This window comes from Symphalangus syndactylus, chromosome 24, assembly GCF_028878055.3.
Source record: "Symphalangus syndactylus isolate Jambi chromosome 24, NHGRI_mSymSyn1-v2.1_pri, whole genome shotgun sequence".
NCBI lineage: Eukaryota > Metazoa > Chordata > Mammalia > Primates > Hylobatidae > Symphalangus > Symphalangus syndactylus.
In genome coordinates this window covers 40775539-40802791 of record NC_072446.2, presented here as the reverse complement: position 1 = coordinate 40802791, position 27253 = coordinate 40775539, and the positions used below count along the sequence as shown (strand labels likewise).

Here is a 27253-nt window from a genome sequence, read left to right as displayed (position 1 = left end):
GAAAACAGAGGTAGTCACAAATAAGTACATTTCAAAACTGTTGTCTGAAACAGGAAGATAATAATTAGGTGGTGTGGGAACATAATTGAGGGAGAGTTTAAGTCCACTTGGAGTTGTCTTCTATTTGGGATTTAAAATTCATTATATGTTATCCATATTTGTCCAGCTCTCTTTTTGTATGGAATCACCAGATATTATTTCCTTTCTCAACATTTACAGATTGGAGGGGGAAGGAAAACCAAACCAGGTTATAATGTAGAATTGGTTTACCCCCTATTTTCTTGACATATAACGTCTGGTTTTCCACATATAATTTTCTAGTAGTTCAGTAGCATGGACTCCCCCCAAATCAGGCCTACTTAGGATAGAAGAGGATTTTTGACTCCTGGATTTTGCTTTAAGACCAGCTCTTGGTTTACTTCCTGCTTCACCCTTACCATCCTATGGCCTCTCTTTGAATTTCTCTCACTCATCAAATGTTGTCAAAAATAGGACTATTTGCTGCTGTAGTAAGGATATTCTTGTATTGTGGCCTTAGTGTATTACACCACCCCCACGTCAGACTTGAGTCCCCCTGGTTGGTTTGGGTGAGTCAGTTCGGTATTAAGCTGGCATTCTTGGATCAAAATTATGTGGCTCTCAGCTAACTCAGCCATTTAGTTGACCTTTCAGGGTACTGTGTGCTCAGATTGGCATGAGATATTATGGGTATACAGATATGTGATGTACTCAAAGGTTTTTTGGTATGTTTGGGGACAAAAACATGGTTTGAAATTGGCAAGTGAGAATCAGAACAAGACAGGACACCATCTGGCTGCTCTACTGTTTTGTATTCTAAGTGTCCAGACAATTTAGAGGTGAGGGAGATCAAGAGCCAGTTTGTGTTTCTGTGCTTCACAAAGCCACCCTTGTCTAATTCTTGATAAGCAGAGTTTGGTTAGACAGGGACTGAAACAATCCTGGTGCATAGGAATCACCCACTAAATACCTGTTGAATTGAGTAGGCAGGAAGGCACTATCTGAATTGACTACAAAATTGCGGGTATGAAAAACTGGATTGTATTCAACTAGGTTGGTAAATTTGTTTAGACTTTCAAATTATCAGAATAGGGTTTATTTGGCCAACCTTATGCTTAAATCTGTGTATTCCAACCTTGGTAAAATTAATTTATTGCAATTAAGTTTGTCCGGGATTATGTGAGAGTCCTTCATTTCTTTAGTTACCAGGAGATGTTCAGGGTTCTTCTTCATCTCCTGGTTAATTTTCCTTCAGCTTTTTCTGGGTCTCTTCCCTAATTCTCTTTCAGTTCCTGGGAGAAAGAGGAGGGAGATTTAAATGCCCTTTGACATACTTAATTTTCTTTGCTATGGGTAAAGTTAGGAAGCAAAATTGACATATAGAGTTTTTTTTTTTTTTTTGAGACGGAGTCTCACTCTGTCGCCCAGGCTGGAGTGCAGTGGCGCGATTTCAGCTCACTGCAACTTCTGCCTCCCCTGTTCAAGCAATTCTCCTACCTCAGCCTCTTGAGTGGCTGGGATTATAGGGATCTGCCACCACACTCGGCTAATTTTTGTACCTTTTTTTTTTTTTTTGAGATGGCGTCTCGCTCTGTTGCCTAGGCTGGAGTGCAATGGTGCGTTCTCGGCTCACTGCAACCTCCACCTCCCGGGTTCAAGCAATTCTCCTGCCTCAGCCTCCCAAGTAGCTGCTGGGACTACAGGCGCATGCCACCACACCCGGCTAATTTTTTTGTATTTTTAGTAGAGATGGAGTTTCACCGTGTTAGCCAGGATGGTCTCGATCTCCTGACCTTGTAATCTGCCTGCCTCGGCCTCCCAAAGTGCTGGGATTAGAGGTGTGAGCTACCACGCCTGGCCTAATTTTTGTATTTTTAGTAGATACAGGGTTTCACCACGTTGGCCAGGCTAGTCTCGAACTTATCTCAGGTGATCCACCTGCCTCGGCCTCCCAAAGTGCTGGGATTACAGGTGTGAGCCACCTCGCCTGGCCTTAGAGAGATTTCATAACCCAAGCGATTCTGTGAATAGATCTGTATTTGAGACAGAGATGTAGAGATCAGCAGCCCAAGGTACTCTGTGAAAAAAGGATAGATAACTGGGGAGGGCTTCTGTTTTGTTTTTTGTTTTTTTTTTTTTTTTTTGAGACGGAGTCTCGCTCTGTCGCCCAGGCTGGAGTGCAGTGGCGCGATCTCGGCTCACTGCAAGCTCCGCCTCCTGGGTTCACGCCATTCTCCTGCCTCAGCCTCTCTGAGTAGCTGGGACTACAGGCGCCCGCTACCACGCCTGGCTAATTTTTTGTATTTTTAGTAGAGATGGGGTTTCACTGTGGTCTCGATCTCCTGACCTCGTGATCCGCCTGCCTCGGCCTCCCAAAGTGCTGGGATTACAAGCGTGAGCCACCGCGCCCGGCCCGGGCTTCTGTTTTTGTTTGTGTAGGGAAACTTGGTAAACGGGGAATAAAGAACAGTGAGAAAAGTATAAAATTGTATCTAGAGGTTACTTTGGAAATTAAAAAATAATGTTATTTGTACCTACTAAAACAAAGTAGTGAAAGTTTTCTCTTTTTTTTTTTTTTTTTTTGAGGCAGAGTCTCACTCTGTTGCTCAGGCTGGAGTACACTGGCTGGTGCAATCTTGGCTCACTGAAGCTTCAGCTTCCCAGGTTCAAGCGATTCCTCTGCCTCAGTGTCCCAAGTAGCTGGGATTGCAGGCGTGCACCACCATGCCTGGCTAATTTTTGTATTTTTAGTAGAGATGGGGTTTCACCATGTTGGCCAGGCTGGTCTTGAACTCCTGACCTCAAGTGATCCACCTGCCTTGGCCTCCGAAAGTGCTGGGATTATAGGCGTGAGCCACTGCTCCCAGCCTGTTAGCCCCTTTTTTACTACAGAGAACTTGGAACCTGTTTCATCACTTTTCTGCTTCTTCCAGGTTCTTGATGCATATTTGCCAGATTTCAAGATTTCAGAAAAGGGGTGAAAGAGAAGATTGCAACTTGGAGTCAGGCCTGTAGGCCTGATAGACTGGTTAAATCACAGGTAAGGCAGTGACCATAGGAGTAAGGAACATTAATATATCAGCTTCGTAAGTGTTTAAATGACTTTAATGTAATTTTATAAAGTAACACATATTTTGGAAGGAAATTTATTTATTATGAAAAGCAAAAAGAAAATAAAATCACCCACTATCCCACCTCTCAGATAAACTGTGGTTAGCATTCTGATAGATTTCTTTATAATTTTTTTCTATGTCTATATAGTAATTCCTTGATATCCATGGGGAATTGGTTCTAAGACCTTCCCAGGATATCAAGATTCTCATATGCGGCGGGGTACAGTGGCTTATGTCTGTAATCCCAGCACTTTGGGAAGCTGAGGTGGGCGGATCACCTGAGGTCAAGAGTTTGAAACCAGTTGGCCAACATGGCAAAGCCCCATCTCTACTAAAAATACAAAAATTAGCTGGGTGTGGTGGTGTGCACCTATAATCTCAGCTACTTGGGAGACTGAGGCAGGAGAATCCCTTGAACCCGGGAGGCAGAGGCTGCAGTGAGCCAAGATCTCATCACTGCACCCCAGCCTGGGCAACAGAGCAAGACTCTGTCTCAAAACAAACAAAACAAAATTCTCAGATGCCCAAGCCCTGATAAAAAATGATGTGTAGTATTTGCATATAGCTTATGTACATACTCCCATATACTTTAAATTATCTCTAGATTACTTATAATACTTAATACAATGTAAATGCTATGTAAATAGTTGTTATACTGTATTGTTTAGGGAATAATGACAAGAAAAAAAGTCTTGGCTGGGCACAGTGGCTCAGGCCTGTAAACCCACCACTTTGGGAGGCTTAAATAGGAGGATTGCTTGAGGCCAGGAGTTTGAGACCAGCCTGGGCAACATAGTGGCACCCTGTCTCTACAAAAAAAAAAAACATAAAAAAATTTAGCCAGGCGTGGTGGCACCTACATGTAGTCCCAGCTACTTGGGGGGCCAAGGTGAAGGGTCACTTAAGCCAAAGAGTTTGAGGTTACAGTGAGCTGAGGGCGCCACTGCACTCCAGCCTGGGTGGCAGAAAGAGACCCTGTCTCAAAAAAAGTCTGTACATATGCAGTTTTTTTTTTTTTGAGGCTGAGTTTCACTCTTGTTGCCCAGGCTGGAGTGCAATGGTGCGATCTCAGCTCACCGCAACCTCCGCCTCCCGGGTCCAGGCGATTCTCCTGTCTCAGCCTCCTGAGTAGCTGGGACTATAGGCATGCACCACCACACCTGGCTAATTTTGTATTTTTAATAGAGATGGGGTTTCTCCATGTTGGTCAGGCTCCTCTCAAACTCCTGACTTCAGGTGATCTGCCTGCCTCTGCCTCCCAAAGTGCTGGGATTACAGGCGTGAGCCACCGTGCCCGGCCTTGCAGTTTTTTTTCCCCCCAAATATTTTTGATCTGCAGTTGATTGAATCCACAGATATGGAACCCATAGATACGGACAGCCAGTTGTATTTCATTTTAAAAAAAATCATACACTAAAAACTTTTGTTAATTTTTTTAACTTTTTTTTTTTTTTTTTGAGTCGGAGTCTCACTCTGTCGCCCGGGTTGGAGTGCAATGGCGCGATCTCTGGCTCAGTGCAACCTCCACCTCCCAGGTTCAAGCAGTTCTCCTGCCTCAGCCTCCCAAGTAGCTGGGATTACAGGCACCCGCAACCACTCCCGGCTATTTTTGTGTTTTTAGTAGAGATGGTTTCACCATATTGGGCAGGCTGGTCTCAAACTCCAGACCTCATGATCTGCCCACCTCGGTCTCCCAAAGTGCTGGGATTGCAGGCTTGAGCCACCACACCTGGCCTCTAATTTTTTTAACTTAATAATCAGGCTATGAATATTTTCCCGTGCATTAATAAATTTTCTTCTCTTTTTTTGTTTTTTTTTTGAGACAGAGTCTTGCTCTATCACTTGCTCTGTCACTGGAGTGTGCACTTCAGTGGCGTGATCACAGCTCACTGCAGCCTCCATCTCCTGGGCTCAAGTGATCTTCCTGCCTCAGCCTCTCGAGTTGCTGAAACTACAGGTGCATGCCACTGTATCCGGCCAAATTTTTCTACAACATAATTGTAATGGCTATATGGTATTCCACTATTTGGTTCTTTATATTATTTTTACCCAGTGAAATTGCTGGTCTAAAAGAATGCGTATTTTTGGTCGGGCGTGGTGGCTCACGTCTATAATCCCAGCACTCTGAGGGGGCTGAGGCGGGGAGATCACCTGAGGTCAGGAGTTCAAGATCAGCCTGGCTAACATGGTGAAACCCTGTCTCTACTAAAAATACACAAATTAGCCAGGTGTGATGACGGGTGCCTGTAATCGCACTTACTCAGGAGGCTGAGGCAGAAGGATCACGTGAACCTAGGTGGTGGAGGTTGCAGTGAGCCGAGATCACGACATTGCACTACTGCAGCCTAGGCAACAGAGCAAGACTCCATCTCAAAAAACAAACAAGCAAAAAAATATGTTTTTAAAAACTTTTGACATGTAACACCAAATTGCCTTATAGGAAGATTATGCTGATTTACCTAAAACAGTATATATTCACATAGGCATAAATGTATAATTTAAAATAGGTAATATATTTGCATGGTGCAAAAATCAAAAGAATATAAAAAGCTTCGTGGTTTAAAATCCTCCTCCAACCTTGTTACTTCTTCACTCTCACCATCCATAGGTAAACACTTTTTTTTTTTTTTTTTTGGAGACAGAGTCTTACTCTGTCAACCAGGCTGGAATACAGTGGCACAATCTCAGCTTACTGCAACCTCTGCCTCCCTGGTTCAAGTGATTCTCCTGCCTCAGCCTCCCGAGTAGCTAGGATTACAGGCGTGCCACCACACCTGGCTAATTTTTGTATTTTTATTAGAGATGAGGTATTGCCATATTGGCCAGGCTGGTCTTGAACTCCTGACCTCAGGTGATTCACCTGCCTTGGCCTCCCAAAGTGCTGGGATTACAGGCATGAGCCATCTAATAAACACTTTTATTAGGTTCTTGGGTTTGGGTGTGTGTATTCCCCAAACCAGATACCATTTGAAGGGAATAAATCTCTATAAAATGAAATGACTGCCATTTGACTAGGATTGTAATCTGCAGCCACACTGTCAACCATTACAAACTTTCAGCTTCATACTATTGGAATATCAGATCATTTTGGGATTCTACTAAGATTTCCTTTTAGTATTTTACAAAGCTCTGTGTCATTATTTGTCCTAGTAGTAAACAGCATCATTGATTTCCATCTAGGTCCTATTAGTCATAGGTAGATTATGGTTTGTTGAGTTCTATGGATAAATTATAGCAAAACTGAGTTTGTAATCTTTAAAAAAGGGCAATATGAAACATACAAGTTTGGGAGAGAAATGATAGGAAATATATTTGCTTGAAGTTTCTGGACAGTGATGAATTAGAACAAGTGTCCATGTGTCCTGTGCTGACTTCTGAGTGTTGGACAGTGAGGGATTGTCATTGGATTTTAAATTGACCCAATTTTGGAAGCTTCGTAGATCTGTTTCTGTAAACAGATCCAATTTCAACATAGAAGTTAGCAAACATAAATGTGGAAACACAAAGTCCATTAAACTTCCTTCAGACTTAGTTTGTGACTTTGATTAGCAGTTAAAATTGCATGCTGGATTATGTTGCCATTTACTGACTGCTGCTAATCCGTTATATACAAGAAAAAAATGTAGGTGTTTTCTCTTTGGGTAAGATGAAAATAACTCCACTCTATTTTACTTGTGGTAATGTAACAGGATCTCTTATTCCTTGTGAAAGTAGGAGAGGATGTCCCTGGAGAAATGGCACTGCCTGGGATGGGACCATCTTAACTAACTATACTTCTAATGTCTTACTCTGTTTATTCTATTACATTACCAGTTTAACTCATGACTAAACATTACCAGTTTAACTCATGACTTTCTCTTTAATAGAAATGGGCAAGTCATATCTCACTGGCTGGATAGCAAGGTGTTTGAGAGCATCTGTCACACCAAAGTCTTTGTTTTGTTTAGGAGCTGGTAGTCCACTATTTCACCCTGCTTAGAATGCACCCTCTTGCAGCTTTCCCCCACCCGATCTGAACCTGCACCTTTTGATTTATAGAGCTTGTCAAGACTAGTTATTTTTGGTTTGAGAGTGAAGAAAGATGGGAGGCAATGGGAGGTTAATTTCAGATGAATGTGGGAACAGGTTACATTGCTTTGTCTGCAGTCTTCCTAATTTGTATTTGTCTTCCCCTTCCATTTATCTCTTACCCTAGAAAAAGTCAATGTTCATTCTTAGCTTGTAGAACTCCACAGGTCTGTCTGTATCTTTTAAGTATTACTTACATCAGGAAACCTTCTCTGATCCTCTTTTACCCTGTTCTCCTTCTCTGCACTTCCAGAGCGCTCTCTGTTTATCCCCTCTTGCAGCAAGGATAGCCCTATATTGTAATTGTTTGCATTCCCCCATTCAATTGTGCATTCTTGGAGGGAAGAGATTTTTTTTATTGTTGTTGTTTGAGAAGGAGTCTTGCTCTATCCCAGGCTGGAGTGCAGCGGTGCAATCTCGGCTCACTGCAACCTCCACCTCCTGGGTTCAAGCTGTTTTCCTGCCTCAGCCTCCTGAGTAGCTGGGATTAAAGGCACTACCCACCACACCCGCTAATTTTTGTATTTTTAGTAGAGACGGGTTTCGCCATGTTGGCCTGGTAGATCTCGAACTCCTGACTTCGTGATCTGTCTGCCTTGGCCTCCCAAAGTACTGGGATTACAGGCATAAGCCACTGTGCCCAGCCGAGATTTTATATCTCTATCTCTATCTATCTATTTATCTATCTATCTATCTATCTATCTATCTATCTATCTATCCTTTTAGTCTTCGCTTTTTGGAAACAAAAATGGGCTATAAGACATGATGGATGGCATTGAATAGGCAGTTTTTAGAGGAACCTAATTGGTTCATAGCATACAGAATAGGCTTCTTCCTTGGATCTTTGTAGGAATATTGGTCATTAATAGCTATTTTTCCATACAGAATATTTCTAGTTTTGCAAGAATCTGAAGCTGTGGTAGATTCAGATAATTTTGAAATGTGAAGCTGATTCTCTTGCTTGGCAGCTTGATTTGTTTGGGGGAATGTGGTTGACGCATGTGCCTTTTTTTTTTTTTTTTTTTGGTGAGACCTGTTGACAGAAATTCAATCTTGATTAAGGGGCACAGCAAGGCATCCAGTTCCCACCATGCCTTGGGGCTCTCTCATTTAAACAGCTGCCTTTGACTCTGGCCTGTTCCATTTCCCACTAGGCCCTGTGGACTTTAATTTTGGAAGATTTCACATCCTTATATTTATTATTTCTGAGGGAGGTAGTGTGAAACCAAAATTACCCAATAGTTAACTTTTCATTTTCTTGATGTACTTGTGCTATCAGCCTTCATTGAAGAGAGTCAGACTTCTCAATGGATATGTATTTATTTATTCTCTTTTTCCAGGGAGAGGGGATGGTCTCCTGAGTTGGCCATTCTAGACCAAAATATAGCTTAAAAGAAGCTTTTTTAAAAAACAGATCATGTTAGGAAAATAATATTTTGTTTTTAAAATTTCACCTAAAGATTAAGTATACTTAGGTTTGCACCCCTCACCTTTTGTTCCCCACTAATCAAATGTAGTCTTAGACCTTAGAGGACAACCTTTCTTCTGCTGCTTGAACCCTCTTCATAGTCTTTACTCTAGAATATCACTGAGGTTTTCACTAACCACCATCTTATATAGAGGAAAAACTTTATATGGAAAAGTACACTTAAAAAAGAGGAATCAAGGGATTTTTTAAAAATTTTATGAGAAGATTCAGATCAGAGCTTTCCAAATATATTTAGAACAGGATTTATAATTTGCTAAAGTTTTCTTTTTTTTTTTTTTTTTTTTTTTTTTTGAGACGGAGTCTCGCTCTGTTGCCCAGGCTGGAGTGCAGTGGCGCAGTCTCGGCTCACTGCAAGCTCCACCTCCCGGGTTCACGCCATTCTCCTGCCTCAGCCTCTCCGAGTAGCTGGGACTACAGGCGCCCGCCACCACGCCCGGCTAATTTTTTGTATTTTTAGTAGAGACGGGGTTTCACTGTGGTCTCGATCTCCTGACCTCGTGATCCGCCCGCCTCGGCCTCCCAAAGTGCTGGGATTACAAGCGTGAGCCACCGCGCCCGGCTGCTAAAGTTTTCTTTATGAGCATATCAGGGCTGCTTAGTTTTCGTAAAGAGCAGAATTTGTCTTTGTTGAACAGGATCTTATGATTTGATTACCTACCTCCTTTTTGAAGCAATGTTTATAGGAAAACTTGTGCATTAGAGAGACCCCAGATTTTGGAATCCTGCAGACCTGGTCTTTTAAAACTCAACACTGCTATGTATTAGTTTGGTGATCTTGGAATAGTGTAACTTCTCTGAGCTTGTTTCTTTGTTTATAAAATGGTGATGGTAGCATCTATTTATAAAGACATCTATCTATTGTCTATATTGTTAATGCAGTTTAAATGAGACGATTTATGTGAAGTGTCTGGTAAGGTGCCTGGCCCATAGTAGACAGTATTTGGAAGTTATTGTCTCTTGCTCCATGACATTTGTTATTTATCTATTTAAATGTCAATTTTTTTTTTTTTTTTGAAACGAGTCTCCCTTTGTTGCCCAGGCTGGAGTGCAGTGGCGCGATCTCAGCTCACTGCAACCTCCACCTCCTGGGTTCACGCCATTCTCCTGCCTCAGCCTCCCAAGTAGCTGGGACTACAGGTACCCACCACCATGCCCGACTAATTTTTTTGTATTTTTAGTAGAGAAGGGGTTTCACTGTGTTAGCCAGGATGGTCTCAATCTCCTGACCTCGTGATCTGCCCGCCTCGGCCTCCCAAAGTGCTGGGATTACAGGCGTGAGCCACCACACCCAGCTTAAATGTCTATTTTTAAATAAATATGAGAGGCAGTGGATAAGAACACCACCTTCAGTGTCTATTCCATTTGGAATCCTGGCTTTACTGCTTCTTAGCTGCATGACTGTGAATAAGTAGTAAATCTCTCTGTTCCTCAAGTCCCTTACTATAGAATGAAGTTAATAACAGTACCTACTTTATAGGATTATTGTGAGGATTTAGTGAGTTAATACATGTAAGACACTGTCAACAGTGTCTGGCATGTCATAAGTGCTCATTAAGTAATAGCTGTTGGCCAGTCACGGTGGCTTACGCTAGTAATCCCAGCACTTTGGGAGGCTGAGGCGGGTGGATCACTTGAGGTCAGGAGTTCAAGACCAGCCTGGCTAACATGGTGAAACCCCATCTCTACTAAAAATACAAAAAATTAGTTGGGCATGGTGGCAGGTGCCTGTAATCCCAGCTACTCAGGAGGCTGAGGCAGGAGAATCACATGAACCCCGTGAGCCAGAGGTTGCAGTGAGCCAAGATTGTGCCACTGCATTCCAGCCTGGGCGACAAGAGTGAAACTGTCTCAAAAAAAAGAAAAAAGTTAATAGCTGTTTTTATTTTTAACTTTTTCAAATTTATATACCCTTTTATTAAGTCAATGCCCCAGGAATCATTTTTAGTTCTATATAGGAATATTGTTTATTTATTTTTAATTTTTTAAATTAATTATTATTATTGTTTTTTAGACGGAGTCTTACTCCGTTGCCAGGCTGGAGTGCAGTGGCATGATCTCGGCTCACTGGAACCTCCTCCTCCCGGGTTCAAGCGATTCTCCTGCGTCTGCCTCCCAAGTAGCTGGGACTACAGGTGCATGCCACGACACCCAGCTAATTTTGTATTTTTAGTAGAGACGGGGTTTCACCATGTTGGCCAGGATGGTCTCAATTTCTTTTTTTTTTTTTTGAGATGGAGTTTCACTCTTGTTGCCCAGGCTGGAGTGCGATGGTGCGATCTTGGCTCACTGCAACCTCTGCCTCCCAGGTTCACGCAATTCTCCTGCCTCAGTCTCCTGAGTAGCTGAGATTACAGGCACGCACCACCACGCCCGGCTAATTTTGTATTTTTAGTAGAGACAGGGTTTCTCCATGTTGAGGCTGGTCTCGAACTCCTGACCTCAGGTGATCCACCCACCTTGGCCTCCCAAAGTGCTGGGATTACAGGCGTGAGCCACCATGCCCGGCTATTTATTTATTTATTTGTTTATGAGACGGAGTCTCACTCTACCGCCCAGGCTGGAATGCAGTGGCATGATCTCAGCTCACTGCAACCTCTGCCTCCTGCATTCAAGCGATTCTCCTGCCTCAGCCTCCCGAGTAGCTGGGATTACAGGCATGTGCCACCAAACTCAGCTAATTTTTGTATTTTTAGTAGAAGGATGTGGTTTCACCATGTTGGCCAGGCTGGTAGTTCTATATAGAAATATTAGAGGCCGGGCGCGGTGGCTCACGCTTGTAATCCCAGCACTTTGGGAGGCCGAGGCGGGCGGATCACGAGGTCAGGAGATCGAGACCATGGTGAAACCCCGTCTCTACTAAAAATACAAAAAAAAAAAATTAGCCGGGCGTGGTGGCGGGCACCTGTAGTCCCAGCTACTCGGAGAGGCTGAGGCAGGAGAATGGCGTGAACCCGGGAGGCGGAGCTTGCAGTGAGCCGAGATTGCGCCACTGCACTCCAGCCTGGGCGACAGAGACAGACTCCGTCTCAAAAAAAAAAAAAAAAAAAAAGAAATATTAGAAAGAGAATATGTAACATTTAGATAAGTTAATAGTCAATTTATAGGCCACGTAAATGGGAAGGATTATTTCCTTAAATCAAGAGATTAGGCAATCATTGCTTGTCATGAACATTTAATAAAAATTCCAGAAAGCTCAGTTTCTTTTGGGCTGCAAACATAGATCTAGGGAAATAAATACTGCTTAACTATTTTGTTGTTGTTGTTGTTGTCTTTTAAGAGACAGAGTCTCACTCTGTTGCCCAGGCTAGAGTGCAGTGGTGCAATCGTGGGTCACTGTGGCCTCGAACTCCTGGACTCAAATGATCCTCCCACCTCAGCCTCCTGATTAGCTGGGACTACAGGCACACACCACCATGCCCAGCTACTTAGGAGGGGTTGAGGAGGGAGGATCCTTTAGGCCCAGGAGTTTGAGTCTAGCCTGAGCAACAGGCTAGATTCTTTAAAAAACAGAGATGAAAAAGAAGAAAAGGATGTGAAGGGTTAAATTTGAACACTTTCCAGGTAGTTTTCAGCATCATGCTTTGGTGGAATCATGGTTTTGAGGCTAAGTGGGGTTGCTGCATATTACATTCCTGCCTCTGCCTTCCCCCAGCTTTAGTCGTCTTCATTACATTCATGCCTGGGAAGTGTTCCCAGTGACCTGAGTTAGGCATTAAGATCATGGGAATCCAAGATTTTCCCATGTCTTCTAGCATATTTGTTCACAAGAAAAGGAAAATTTCCTCCTTGCAGCAAGGGGTTTTTAACCACCGTCAGTCACTGTGGAATCTTTCACTAAAAGTCCTTTGAATAGAAATGTGGTCGAGGAGAGGAAAGGTATCAGCAGTGATAATACCTTACGATAGTGTGTTTCATAGCACTTGAAGTACCTTCTTATTTGTTTATGGTAAGAAGTTAGGCAGAGAATTAGTGACTTGCCTATTGTCATATACATGTGGTAAATGCCAGAGAGGGCATTCTGGACTCTGTTAGTTGGAATTGCTTTTGACTACAGGTGACAGAAAATGTGGCTATAATGGTTTATACAAAAATTATTATTATTTTCTGAGATGAAGTCTCACTCTTGTCACCCAGGCTGGAGTGCAATGGCGTGATCTCAGCTCACTGCAACCTTCGCTTCCTGGGTTCAAGTGATTCTCCTGCCTCAGCCTCCCGAGTAGCTGGGATTACAGGCACCTGGCACCACACCTGGCTAATTTTTATATTTTTATTAGAGACAAGGTTTCACCATGTTGGCGAAGCTGGTCTCGAACTCCTGACCTCAGGTGATCCGCCGGCCTTGGCCTTCCAAAGTGTTGGGATTACAGGCGTGAGCCACCGTGCCTGGCCTATTTTTTTTAATATAAGAAGGCTTTTTAGCGGGTCATGGAAAATTGAAAAAAACACCAGAAGTCTAGAGGTATATAGTAGCTGATATTTGATTTTTAATAGTCATTAGCTCATTGATGTTAAGCCCTGTGTTTATTATTCTCTTGGCCATCTACTCATGTATACCAGATGACTGCCATAGCTCCAGCTTGCCTTCAAGGCAAGAAGAAGGATAAAGGGAAAGGGCAAGAATAAGGATTATAGCTGTTTTCAGGAAAGAAAATTTTTTCCTAGGAATCCCTCAGCAGATTCTTACTTAGTTCTCATTGGCCAGAACTGTCCCCTGGCTACCCCAAGCTTGGAAAGTGGCTATCAGGAGGTAGCTTCCATTTTAGTGTAATTACTACTGTTTTGGTCATGGTCAATGAAAAATATTTAATCGTACCTTGACTTCAGCCGTGTTAATTTCTAATTCTCTATACTTAGAGTTCATACTGTATAATTTAAACAAACTGTCTTATTTATTGTGTATGATAGGACCTTAGCATCTATGTAGATGTTAAGTTCTTTTGTGCCCAGGACTACATCTACTTTTTTTTCGAGACGGAGTCTTGCGCTGTTGCCCAGGCTGGATGCAGTGGCGTGATCTCGGCTCACTGCAAGCTCTGCCTCTCGGGTTCACACCATTCTCCTGCCTTAGCCTCCTGAGTAGCTAGGACTACAGGTGACCGCCACCACGCCTGGCTAATTCTTTTTGTATTTTTAGTAGAGATGGGGTTTCACTGTGTTAGCCAGGATGGTCTCAATCTCCTCACCCTGTGATCCACCCGTCTCGGCCTCCCAAAATACTGGGGTTACAGGCGTGAGCCACCGAGCCTGGCCGCTTAGATCTACTTTTTGTGTGAAGATATAGAGTGTCATCCTTGAATGTTACTGAGAAAGGAACCCAGGTATCTTTAAGCCCACAGCTTATGGCCCCTAGCAAGTACACATTATTGTGAACCACTGCCAAAAAGCTTATTGAGTTAAGCTGAATAATGAAAGCAGAAATGGAGGAGAGAGGAAAATTTAGACTGGGGATACTAAAGAACCCCTATTCCAGACAGAAGACTATGGATAATGGATTTACTTGGAAATAAATACAGTATTCTTTTCTATGCAAATAGAGAGCTTAACTTCATGAACACACTTCTTTAATTCACAAGGTAAGAGGGCAGAAGGATGTAGAAAGAACATTGTGCTGAAGTCAGGAGCCTCAGGTCTAGATCTGGCTCTGTTTTTACGTAACTGTGTGATACTGGGCAAGTCATTTAATCTTTCTGATCTTCAGCTTCTAGGATGGGAATAATTGCTGCTTTACAGGATTGTTTTGCATATCAGAAAGAATACATATTTAGTATATCATGGCACCTGGCATGTAATGAACACCTCTGGTAACTGTTTTTACCATGATCCTTAGGATTTTTGTTGTGTGATCTTGGAGAATCCCTTTTTGCTTTAAGTTAATATCTTATAGACTGCAAAGGTTAGGTGATAATCAAAGTTTCCTCCCAATTCTAAAATATCGTGTTTCTACACTAAGTACCTCAATTAGAGCATTGTTATAAAGATACTTGTGGAATTCTGGCTGCAGTGAGCATAGGAGAGACCATGGGAAGATGACGTTCTCTGGGGTCTAGATTGATGTCACAGTATAAATGAAATATTTGTTATAACAGATGTTTCTGGCCGGGTGCGGTTGCTCATGCCTGTAATCCCAGCACTTTGGGAGGCCGAGGCAGGCAGATCACCTGAGGTCAGGAGTTCAAGACCAGCCTGGCCAACATGGTGAAACCCCATCTCTACTAAAAATAGAAAAATTAGCTGGGCATGGTGGCACACACCTGTAACCCCAGCTATTGGGGAGGCTGAGGGAAGAGAATCACTTGAATCCAGGAGATGGAGGTTGCAGTGAGCCAAGATCATGCCACTGCACTCCAGCCTGGGCGACAGAGCAAGACACCATCTCAAACAAAACAAAACAAAAACAACAATAACAGATGTTTCTGAGACACTATAAGGACCAGAAATACCTTATTTTTATTTATTTTATTTTAGTTTAGTTTTTTGAGACAGTCTCGCTCTGTCCCCCAGGCTGGAGTGCAGTGGTGTGGTCTTGGCTCACTGCAGCCTCCCGGGTTGAAGTGATTCTCACCTAGTAGCTGGAACTACAGGTGCATCCACCACCCCAGGCTAATTTTTGTATTTTCAGTAGAGACGGAGTTTCACCATGTTGGCCAGGCTGTTCTTGAATTCCTGACCTCAACTGATCTGCCCGCCGCGTCTTCCCAAAGTGCTGGGACTACAGGCATGAGCCACCACTCCCGGCCCCCAGAAGTACTTTCTGAATTGCCCTAGTCCAGTGAGAGAAGCTATGAAATGCTGGCCAAATCACTGAGCGGCTGTGTAGGTTGGGAGTAACTAATCTCATGATTTATCTTAGTGGATAGCTTATGTGATATAGTTTAGAGAAAATGAGCGCTGCAGTGCCTAGAGTTGGGGAGGGTTTGGGGAACTGGCACATTCCTGGTAATGTAAGTGGGTGTTTTTCTTCTGAGGGACATTTTCACAGTATGTGTCAAGAGCCTTTGACCCAGCAGTTCCACCTCTTAAGATTTATCTTAAGGGAAGAATTAGGGATGTGTACAGAAATTTAGCTACGAGGATGATGCTTTGCAGTATCTTTAAAGTGAAAATATTGGAAAAAGGCTGAAAATCAAGGATAAGTAATTATGGAACAGATACAGCCATTAATTGATATGTCTATATTTATTGACATACAAGAATAGTCATAAAATGTGAAGCAGATTCAAACTGTCAATGATTCATTTAAAAAAATAGAATAATAGTTTGTATATATATGAGGGAGAAGACATCTGAAATAGTGTAGCATTATGGGTTTATTTATTTATTTATTTTTGAGCCAGAGTCTCGCTCTTGTCACCCAGGCTGGAGTAGAGTGGTGCGATCTTGGCTCACTGCAACCTCCGCTGCCTGCCTTCAAGGGATTCTTATGCCTCAGCCTCCCAAGTAGCTGGGATTACAGGTGCCCACCACTGTGCCCGGCTAATTTTTTGTATTTTTAGTAGAGACGGGGTTTCACCGTGTTAGCCAGGATGGTCTCGATCTCCTGACCTCGTGATCCACCCGCCTTGGCCTCCCAAAGTGCTGGGATTACAGGCGTGAGCCACAGTGCTTGGCCACAGTGCTTGGCCATTTTTTTGTATTTTTAGTAGAGATGGGGTTTCACCATGTTGTCTAGGCTAGTCTCAAACTCCTGACCTCAGGTGATCCATCCACCCTGGCCTCTCAAAGTGCTGGGATTATAGGCGTGAGCTACCGCGCCCCAGTGGAAAGGTATTAATTTAAATAAACATTTATTCAAGTGATTACTGGCATCTACCTCCCTTCTAAGATACAGATACTTTTAAGTACATGTCGTTCCCTGGATGAAAACAAATGGCTGGCCGGGCGCAGTGGCTCACACTTGGGAGGCCGAGGTGGGTGGATCACTTGAGGTCAGGAGTTTGAGACCAGCCTGGCCAACATGGTGAAATCCCATCTCTACTAAAAACAAAAAATTAGCCAAGTGTGGCTGTGGGCGCCTGTAATTCCAGCTACTAGAGACTGAGGCAGGAGAACTGCTTGAACCCAGAAGGCGGAGGTTGTGGTGAGCTGGGATCATGCCGCTGCACTCTAGCCTGGGGGACAGAGTGAGACTCCGTCTCAAAAAAAAAAAAGACAAATGGCTCATTGGGTTTCATCGGCAAATTATTGGCCAGTGAGTGTGGCCTTTAGGCTATTTATCAGATTACTTTCAGCTATTTTATTAACTAGATTGGGCTTGAGTAGGAGCTAACTTTAAACCTTCACAGGTTTCCACAGTATAGAGTGCAAAACTTTGTACGCAGGAGTAGGGAGGGGCCTATTTAACTTGTTCCCTTATCCTTGCTTCTGTTCCTGTGCTGCGTGTTGTGACTCTTATGTGTATTTCAAAGTTGTCGTCTTTATACTCAGAAATAGTATTTTTTGAGAATATTTCTAAGAAAAGACAACTTATATTTGACAAAACTGTGTTGAGCTCTTACTATGTATAATGCACTGTGTTAAGCACCTTGATGGATGGGTGGATGGATGAGGTATACACAAGTGAGTAAAATCTATCTTTGTTTTTAGGAACTTCGAGTCTACTGGGAGAGACATTTACATAGTTAATATAAAATTGGATGATAAGTGTTACAGTGGAGATATAAACAGCATGGTTGGCTTTGGAGAGGCAACAATTTTGTATGATAGGTGGAAATTGGGAAAGAGTTCATAGAGATTTGAACTGGACTTTGAATGATGGATAAGATTTGGGTTCATAGGCATAAAAATTAGTGGTGTATTTTAGAAATTGGGTTACTCAGGGCAGAGAGAATAAATTGGGCTAGAGGAGGCTAGAAATGAGAAAATGGTAAATTGAGGGAAAATAATGACATGGTGAATGTAAAACACCTAGCACGGTGTAGATAATTACCAAACTTTGCCTCTTTTAAAAAACATTTAGAAAATTTATTTATTTATTTTATTTTTATTTATTATTTTTTTTTTGAGACAGAGTTTTGCTCTTCTTGCCCAGGCTGGAATGCAATGGCGCAATCTTGGCTCACTGCAACTTTCACCTCCCAGGTTCAAGCGATTCTCCTGCCTCACCCTCCCGAGTAGCTGGAATTACAGGTGCCTGCTACCATGCCCAGCTAATTTTTTGTATTTTTTTAAGTAGAGATGAGGTTTTGCCATGTTGGTCGGGCTGGTCTTGAACTCCTGACCTCAGGTGATCCACCCGTCTCAGCCTCTCGAAGTGCTGGGATTACAGGCGTGAGCCACCACGCCTGGCCTAAAATTTATTTTTAATTTCAATTTTTTCTTTTTGGTTTTTCTTTATATTTGCTGATTACTTAAAGATGATTTTTATTTTTTTAGAGATAGAGTCAACTACTTACAGATAATTTTTATCTTTTTAGAGACAGGGTCAACTGTTATATTTACAGATACTTTTAATTTATTTAGAAACAGAGTCTATGTTTTGTAGGCTAGACTTGGACTCCTGGTCTCACGTGGTCCTCCCACCTCCCAAAATGCTGGGATTACAGACGTGAGCCACTGTGTCTGGCCCACTTCTTTCTAATTCCAAACATATTTACCTCAAGGAGTATCTTTAAGTTACCTGAAAAACTAATGTTTAGGTTGATTGGACAAAGTAAGGCTATTTTCAGTAAATTCTAGGTGGTTTGCAAAATTACAAATGTGGTAGTAAAACCAAAGTAATGATGGGAATTTACTTAGATTTACGTGCAACCATTTCTTTCCTCAGAAGGTGACCTGCTGAGAAAAGTGGTACAAATACTGGGAAAAACCTGCTCTTCTGTGCTAAGTGGGAGACAATGTCACAAGTTAAAAGCTCTTATTCCTATGATGCCCCCTCGGACTTCATCAATTTTTCGTCCTTGGATGATGAAGGAGATACTCAAAACATAGATTCATGGTTTGGTAAGTGCCTGCTTTCTCTGGCTATTTTAAGGATTATTGGCTTGCTTTGTGCTGAAGACCTTTCAATAATAGAAGGGGTTGCAAGAAAAGAACTAAAATATCAACTTCTTTCTGCACCAAGACATTCTGTCATCCATGATATTATGGGAATAATTGAAATGCCCAGTATTTGGGGAATGGATTGTAAGTACAAAGTATATGTTGTTTTGTAGTTCAGAATGGCAGATTTAAGCTTTAGGGACATATGGGAAAGTTCAGATGAACCAGTGTTCAACAAAACTCCATGCTCAAATATGTCTGTAGTGATGACAGCCACATAAAAACTTTCTCTACTATCATTAGGCATAGATTATAGCACAGCTAGGATATTGACATTCATACAATCTACCAGTTTTACTCAGATTTCTGCAGTTTTACTTGTATGTGTATTAAGTTCTCTGTGGTTTTATCACCTGTGTTGGTTTATGTATCTACCATCACAGTCAAGATATTGAACAGTTCTGGTATCACAAGGATCTCTTGTATTGCTCTTTTATAATTACCCTCACCTCCCTCCTGCCATCCCTCCCTCAATTCATTTTTTTTTTTTTTTTTTTTTTTTGAGGCTGTAGTCTTGCTCTGTTGCCCAGGCTGGAGTGCAGTGGTACAATCTCGGCTCACTGTAACCTCTGCCACTCTTGTTCAAGCGGTTCTGCCTCTGCCGCCCAAGTAGCTGGGATTACAGGCGCCCACCAGCATGCCTGACTAATTTTTGTATTTTTAGTAGAGACGGTGTTTTGCCATGTTGGCCAGGCTGGTCTTGAACCCTTGACCTCAGGTGATCCACCCACCTCAGCCTCCCAAAGTGCTGGGATTACAGGCGTGAGCCACTGCTCCCGGCCCTCAATTCGTTTTTAAATGGAAGGATTATGCTACTAAGAACCCATTCCCAGAAACAGTATTGCTTGGCCAACAGTAAGTAAGAATGTGGTTACATTTTTACATTACTTTGAAATAATATCTGAGACTAGTTGTTGAGGCCCCTTTGATTCTTTCTCTCATGTCTCCATCCTCCTTATCGGGAGAAATCACTATCAATATGTGGTGAGGAACAGAAGTGAGTCCATTGCAGCTGTACTTATCCGTATAGTGCACTGTCCAAATGTGTTGGCAGGTGCCATTCTTTTGGAAAAGGACTTTAATGGCATCTAGTGGGGATCCTGAGAGGAGTTGTCTGTTGGAAGTGGTGTGGGAGGAAGGGTAAATAGAAGGGCCAGCTGTCCTGCGGGGATCTTCCCCATGCCCTTGCTTCACTGGAACCCTAAGGAAATGGCTGGGCTGTCTGAGGATTTCTTTTTCTAAGCTTTTCTTTAAAATAAAAAAGAAAAGATTAGCTTAAGAATACTGTTAAATACAATTTGGAAGAAAAGACCCCACTATTTTTCCAAAACTACCTTAGTTTTAAAAAATTTTTATTTATTTATTTTTCTTTTTGTTTTTGCCAGAGTTCTTTTGGCTAACAAAACTACCTCAGTTTTAATATATTACTTTTCAATTTCTTTCCCAAATAAATAGTCACATCTTTCTACACAGTTGCAATCAGAACGTACATGCACAGGGTAGTTATTGCTGTGTCTCATTGCATTCCTGAAACTATCAGTAGGCTGTTGGTAAAACAGACCCTTCACTGCTTTGTACTGACTTCTAGGCACAGTAGAATATAAGATAAAATTTCTTGAGAGAACCTAGCTCTGCTCTACCCTCACACACCCTTTATTCCTCCCACCACCCCAGTGAGGAGGAAACTCTGTAAGACTATACAGTATGTCTTGTAAGCCCTACAGTTTTTGATGGATACAGTTTTCTTTCATTTTTTTTTTTTTCTTTGAGATGGAGTCTTGCTCTGTCACCAGGCTGTAGTGCAGTGGCGCGGTCTCAGCTTACTGCAACCTCCACCTCCCGGGTTCAAGCGATTCCCCTGCCTCATGTTCCCAAGTAGCTGGGATTAAGGGCATGTGACACCACGCCTGGCTAATTTTTTGTATTTTAGTAGAGACGGGGTTTCACCATGTTGGCCAAGACAAGTCTCGATCTCCTGACCTCATGACCCGCCCGCCTCGGCCTCCCGAAGTGCTGGGATTACAGGCGTGAGCCACCGCGCCCGGCTGGTTACAGTTTTCTTTAAGAGGAACATGATACATTTAGGGAGTAGATAATGCCAGTTGTATGATCCTAAATGTGTACTTGTATGATCCTAAATGTGTACCAAACAAAGATAAGGAGTTATTCACAATGCAGAATCTGTAATTTTCCTTTTTTATAATACATTGTTCAATGTTGCCAGTTTTTAGTGATTGTTTTTATAGTCTATCTCTGATGTGTAATGTGTGCTTTTTCTTTTGATTGCTAGAACTTTGCTTGTACTTGCCGCATGAGTTGGAAGTGTACTGGTAGGGAGCTTTAGTTTGCATTTTAAGTGCGTGATAGTGATTTGTTTTGCTTCCTTGCTGATTGGACAATGATGATCTTCCCTTTTCACAGAGGAGAAGGCCAATTTGGAGAATAAGTTACTGGGGAAGAATGGAACTGGAGGGCTTTTTCAGGGAAAAACTCCTTTGAGAAAGGCTAATCTTCAGCAAGCTATTGTCACACCTTTGAAACCAGGTAAGAAAACATCTTAGAAAAAAGCTCCTTGGTAGAATGGTGGGACAGTGTTTTAGAAGCCTGAGGATCTGGGAAAATTACCTAAATGCTCTACCTCTTTGTTTATTATTGGTGAAATGGGCGAATTCATTTCATGATGAATGTAAAACTAATGATGTGCTACACTTAAAAAAAAAAAATCTCTTGGAGCTTAAGCTAACACAGAATTTTTTTTTTTTTTTTTTTAAGATGGGGCCTGGTTCTGTCACCCAGGCTGGTGGAGTACAGTGGCACAGTCATAGCTCACTGCAGCCTCAAACTCCTGAGCTCTTAGTAACTGGGACTACAGGTGCTCACCACCACGCCTGGCTGATTTTTAAAAAATTTTAGTAGAGGAGTCTTTGCTAGCCAAGCTGGTCTTGACCTCCGGGCTTCAAGTGATCTTCCTGCCTCAGCTTCCCAAAGTGCTGGGATTATAGGTGTGAGCCACTGTTCCCGGGGGCTAACATAGAATTTTATTGCCAGATACGTAACTGTTTTCTTTTTGTGACAAGATTTAATGTAACCTAACCTGGGTCTGGGTGAGAAATAAAACAGCAAGAAAGAAGACTGTACTGCTTGCCATTGTACAAGAATTCTTTGAGTTATGTATCTGATTTTAAAAGATGATGGATCGCTTCTCGGCCTTGTGTCTAAGATCAAGTGTAAAAGATGATTGACATTTAAACTGGTGCGTACTAGATCTGCAGAATATTGTCTGTTTGGTTAGAACATAAGAGACCTTCTTTAAGAGGTCATAAAATCCCTCTTGAAATTGTTTCTTTTGAAAAAAACAGCTGTATTTAGATTTAACTCACACATCATATGATTCACTTACTTAAACATTTCAGTGTTTTTAAGTATATTCACAGAGTTGTGCAACCATCATCCTATCAGTTTAGAACATTTGAAAAGTATTGTGTGGGTAAATCTGAAACTGGTCTCCATCACACCATATGACTACTCTCACCTGCCTCCCTCAATTAATTTTTTTTTTTTTTTTTTTGAGACTGGTGTCTCACCCTGTTGTCCAGGCTGGAGTGCAGTAGTATAGTCTTGGCTCACTGTAACCTCCACCACACAGGTTCAAGTGATTCTCCTGCCTCAGCTGCCCAAGTAGCTGGGATTACAGGCGCCCACCAGCATGCCCGGCTAATTTTTGTATTTTTAGTAGAGACAGGGTTTCACCATATTGGCCAGGCTGGTCTCCAACTCCTGACCTTGTGATCCGCCCACCTCGGTCTCCCAAAGTGCTGGGATTAAGGCGTGAGCCACTGCGCCTGGTCAATATTTATCTTTCTATGCCTGACTTACTTAACATAATGTCCTTCAGGTTCATCCATGTTGCCATGAATGACAGAATTTCATTCTTTTTTATGGCTAAATAGTATTCCATTGTATATATATGCCACATTTTATCTGTTCATCTGTTGATGGATACTTCAGTTGATTCCGTATCTTGACTATTGTAAATAGTGCTGTAATAAACATAGGAGTGCACATAGATATCTCTTCGATGTACTGATTTCCTTCTTTTTGGATATATACCCAGTAGTGGGATTGCTGGATCATATGGTAATTATATTTTTAATTTTTTGGGGAGCCTCCATACTGTTTTCCATAATAGCTGTACTAATGGACTTTACTACTACCAGTATATAAGAGTTCTCCTTTCTCTGCATCCTCAGGGATGCAGAGAAATTTTTAGTATTTTTCATAGTGTCCATTCTAACTGGGATGAAAGGATATCTCACTGTGATTTTTTATTTGCATTTCTCTGATGATTAGTGATGTTGAGCATTTTTTCACATACCTGTTTGCCATTTGTATGTGTTCTTTTGAGAGACGTTTATTCAGCTCGTTTGTCCAGCTGTTGAGTTATTTGAGTTCCTTGTGTATTCTGGATATTAGTCCTTTCTTGAATGGTTAGCAAATGTTTTCTCCCATTCTTTAGTTGTCTCTTCACTCTATTGATTGTTTCCTCTGCTATGCAGGAAGTTTTAAATTTAATATAATCCCATTTGTCTACTTTTGCTTTTGTTGCCTATGCTTTTGAGGTCATGTTCATAGGATCTTTGCCCAGAACCATGTCCTAAAGTATTTCATCTATGTTTTTATTTTATTACTTTATTTATTTATTTTTGAGACAGAGTCTCACTTCGTCACCCAGGCTGGAGTGCAGTAGTACGATCTCGGCTCACCGCAACCTCCGTCTCCCAGGTTCAAGTGATCCTCCTGCCCCAGCCCCCCAAGTAGTTGGGACTACAGGCACGCACCACCACACCCAGCTAATTTTTGTATTTTTAGTAGAGATGGGGTTTCATGATGTCGGCCAGGCTGGTCTTGAACTCCTGACTTCAAGTGATTCTCCCACCTCGGCCTCCCAAAGTGCTGGGATTAGAGTCATGAACCACCGCCCTTGGCCTCCCCTGTGTTTTTAGTTGTTTCATAGTTTAAGGTCTTACATATTAGTCTTTAATCTATTTTGAGTTGATTTTTGTATATGGTAAGAAATAGGTATCTAGTTTCATTTTTCTGCATTTAAATATCTAGTTTGATCAGCACCATTTTTTGATTTTTCAAATTTAAATTTTATTTTAGAGATGAGGTCTCACTCTATTGCCTAGGCTTGTCTCAGAATTCCTGGGCTTAAACAATCCTACCACTTCAGCCTCCCAAAGCTAGCACCATTTATTGAAAAGACTGTCCCCTCCCCAAGGAATGTTCTTGGTGCTGTTGTCAAAAATCAGTTGGCCATAAATACGTGGATTTGTTCCTGGGTTCTCTATCCTATTCCATTTGTCTGTGTGTCTGTTTTTATGCTGGTACCATGCTGTTATGGTTACTATAGCTTTGTAATGTATTTTGAAGGCTCGTAGTTTGATGCCTTCAGCTTTGTTCTCTTCGCATAGGATTGGCTTGGCTATATGGGGTCTTTTGTGGTTCCATGTGAATCTTAGGATTTTTTTTCTTGAGACAGAGTCTCACTCTTGTTGCCCAGGCTGGAGTGCAGTGGCGTGATCTTGGGTCACCGCAACTTCCGCCCCCTGGGTTCAAGTGATTCTCCTGCCTTAGCCTCTGGAGTAGCTGGGATTACAGGCATCTGCCACCACCCCTAGTTAATTTTTGTATTTTTAATAGAGATGGGGTTTCACCATTTTGGCCAGGCTGGTCTCGAACTCCTGACCTCAGGTGATCTACCTGCCTCGGCCTCCGAAAGTGCTGGGATTGCAGGCTTGAGCTACTGCGCCTGTCCTGCTTATACATTATTTATGGCTGTTGTATTCTTACTAATTTTTCTTTCCATTTGTTCCATCAATTAGAGAGAGAGGTAGTGAAATCTCAGACTGTAATTATGGATTTGATGGATTTGTCTCTTTATCTTTATAATTTTTGCTTCATATAGTTTGAAGCTACTATTAGATGCATAAATGTTTAGGATTGTTATGTCATGTTGATGAATTGGCCACTTTAATATATATATATATATACATATATATATTTTATTTTTTTTTTTTTTGGCTGGACGTGATACCTCATTCCTGTAATCCCAGCACTTTGGGAGGCTGAGGTGGGCAGATCACAAGGTCAGGAGTTCGAGACCAGCCTGGCCAATATGGTGAAACGCTGTCTCTACCAAAAAATACAAAAATTAGCCGGGTGTAGTGGTGTGCACCTGTAGTCCCAGCTACTCGGGAGGCTGAGGTAGGAGAATCGCTGAAACCTGGGAGGCGGAGGTTGCAGTGAGCCAAGATCATGCCACTGTACTCCAGCCTGGGCGATACAGCAAGACTCCATCTCAAAAACAAAAAATTATATACATATATATACACACACACACATACACACGTGTATGTATGTATGTATATATATATATGCAAGCATATATATATGTATGTGTATATATATGTACATATATGTATATATTTTTGAGACAGGGTCTCACTCTGTGACCCAGGCTGGACTGCAGTGGAGCAATCACGCCTCACTGCAGCCTCTACCTCCTGGGCACAGGTGATCCTCTTACCTCAGCCTCTTGAGTAGCTGGGACCACAGATGCTACTACCATGCCCAGCTAGTTTTTGTATTTTTTGTAGAGACAGGATTTTGCCATGTTGCCTAGGCTGGTTTTGAACTCCTGGGCTCAAGTGCTCCACACACTTCAGCCTTCCAAAGTTCTGGGATTACAGGTTGAGCCACCGTGCCTGGCCCCACTTTAACAGTTCGAAATGATCTTCTTTATCCCCGTTGAAATTCTGTGCTCTGAAACCTACTTTGCCTGGTATTAATATAGCCACTCTAGTTTTCTTTTGATTGGTGATTGATTTGCATGGTATGTCTATATTTAAAGTGCATTTTTTGTAGACAGCATATAATTGGGTCTTGCTTTATTATTTAATATTATTGTTGCTGCATTTTAATTGGAATAAATGCATCTATTTTAGCCTTGACATGCTATGCTATTATTTTGTGTGTGTGTGTGTGAGTCTCTCCACCCCAAAAATATTTCTTTAGGAGATGAACCAAATGATTGTTCTCTGAAATGAATAATGCCTAAACTATGTTTTCATGGCCTATCTTTTCTTCCCTGTCATCTTGTTGCAGTTTAATTCCTTTATCAGGAGTCAGTTCATATGCTATGTGATTAAGTGCTGTTTCTTCCATGAAGCCTTTACTTGTTTCTTATTCTGTTTTTTTTTTTTGTTTGTTTGTTTTTTTTTTGCAGACAGGGTCTCAGTGTGTCACCCTATCTATAGAGCAGTGGCATGCTCACAGTTCCCTGCAGCCTTGACCTCCTGGGCTCAAGTGATCCTCTTGCCTCAGCCTCCTGAGTAACTGGGACTACAGGCACATTCCACCATGTCTGGCTAACTTTCTCAGTGTTCCCATAACACTTTTTTTCTATTTCGTTAAAAATGTTTATCAAGGCTGGGCTTGTAGTTCATGCCTGTAATCCCAGTACTTTGGGAGGCCAAGATGAGAGGATTGATCGAGCCCAGGAGTTTGAGACCAGCCTGGGCAATATAGTGAAACCCCCATCTCTATTTATGTAATATTTGAAAAGTAAAAAAAAAAAAAAAAAGTTTATCAAAGTAAAACATGGCCATGGTAACATCACAATACTTAGAGTTTATGTTAAAATAACCCCTTCCTCTTCTCGTCCCTACCCCCTGTCCTTTTTCTCAAACAAACAACTGGTTTTATTGTTGTTGTTGTTGTTGTTTGTTTTTATATTTTGTTTTACAGGTGGGATCTCACTGTGTTGCCCAAGCTGGTCTCAAAATCCTAGGCTCAAGTGATCTTCCTGCCTCAGTCTTCCCAGTAGCTGTTTTAACTCACTATTTTAACTTGTGCTGTGGTTACATTCATAATGCCTGATAGTATGATTATATCAGCAGTATTTACAATGTTATGATTATGTAAATATTGTTCAATGCCAGATCAGTAACTGTGATGCAGTTGCATCCCTTCTTGGTTCTCTTTGGCTATCTTTGGTTGTATTGTCACAACCCCTGAGCCACATAAAGATGATTCTGACATCAAGAGATCAGTGGATTTGCTTTTCTTTAAACTTTATCAATTTCTCAAATTTCTGCCACACTTTATCTTGCTTCATATTGGACAATGATCCTTGGAAGTTATTACTGCTTTTTTGGGAGAGCATTATTTTTACTATCTTTGCTGCCTTGTTTCCTGGACCTTATAATTTTCTTCTGGATATACTCCTTCATTATGTGGGAGTGCATCCTCAGGAAACTTTCTTAAATTAGTGCAGGAGAGGAAAACTTTGAGTTCTCACATATTTGAAAATGGCATTGTTCCACTTTCATATACAATTGAAAGTTTATCTTAATACAGCATTATAGATTGCAAATTATTTTTTACCACTACTCTAAAGACATTGTTCCTTTATCTTCTATTTTTATGTATTGCTGATGAAAAATTCAGTGCTTATCTAATTTTC

General features: G+C 41.7%; 1 protein-coding gene across 8 annotated transcripts in view; it reads left to right on the top strand.

Annotated features, from left to right (window-relative positions):
• The window catches only part of TPX2 (TPX2 microtubule nucleation factor), a 64084-nt gene that overhangs the window by 1051 nt on the left and 35780 nt on the right, over positions 1 to 27253 (top strand). For 5 of the 8 annotated variants that reach the window (XM_055266297.2, XM_063633725.1, XM_063633723.1 and 2 more), the window contains exons 2-4: positions 2952 to 3058; positions 18452 to 18627; positions 21148 to 21270. In XM_055266297.2, the coding sequence (XP_055122272.2) occupies positions 18522 to 18627; positions 21148 to 21270 (229 nt within the window). In that variant the 5' untranslated portion in view covers positions 2952 to 3058; positions 18452 to 18521. Of the gene's footprint in view, positions 1 to 2951; positions 3059 to 4957; positions 5089 to 18451; positions 18628 to 21147; positions 21271 to 27253 lie in introns of all 8 variants that reach the window. The other 3 variants (XM_063633721.1, XM_063633722.1, XM_063633724.1) reach the window with 1 other exon arrangement.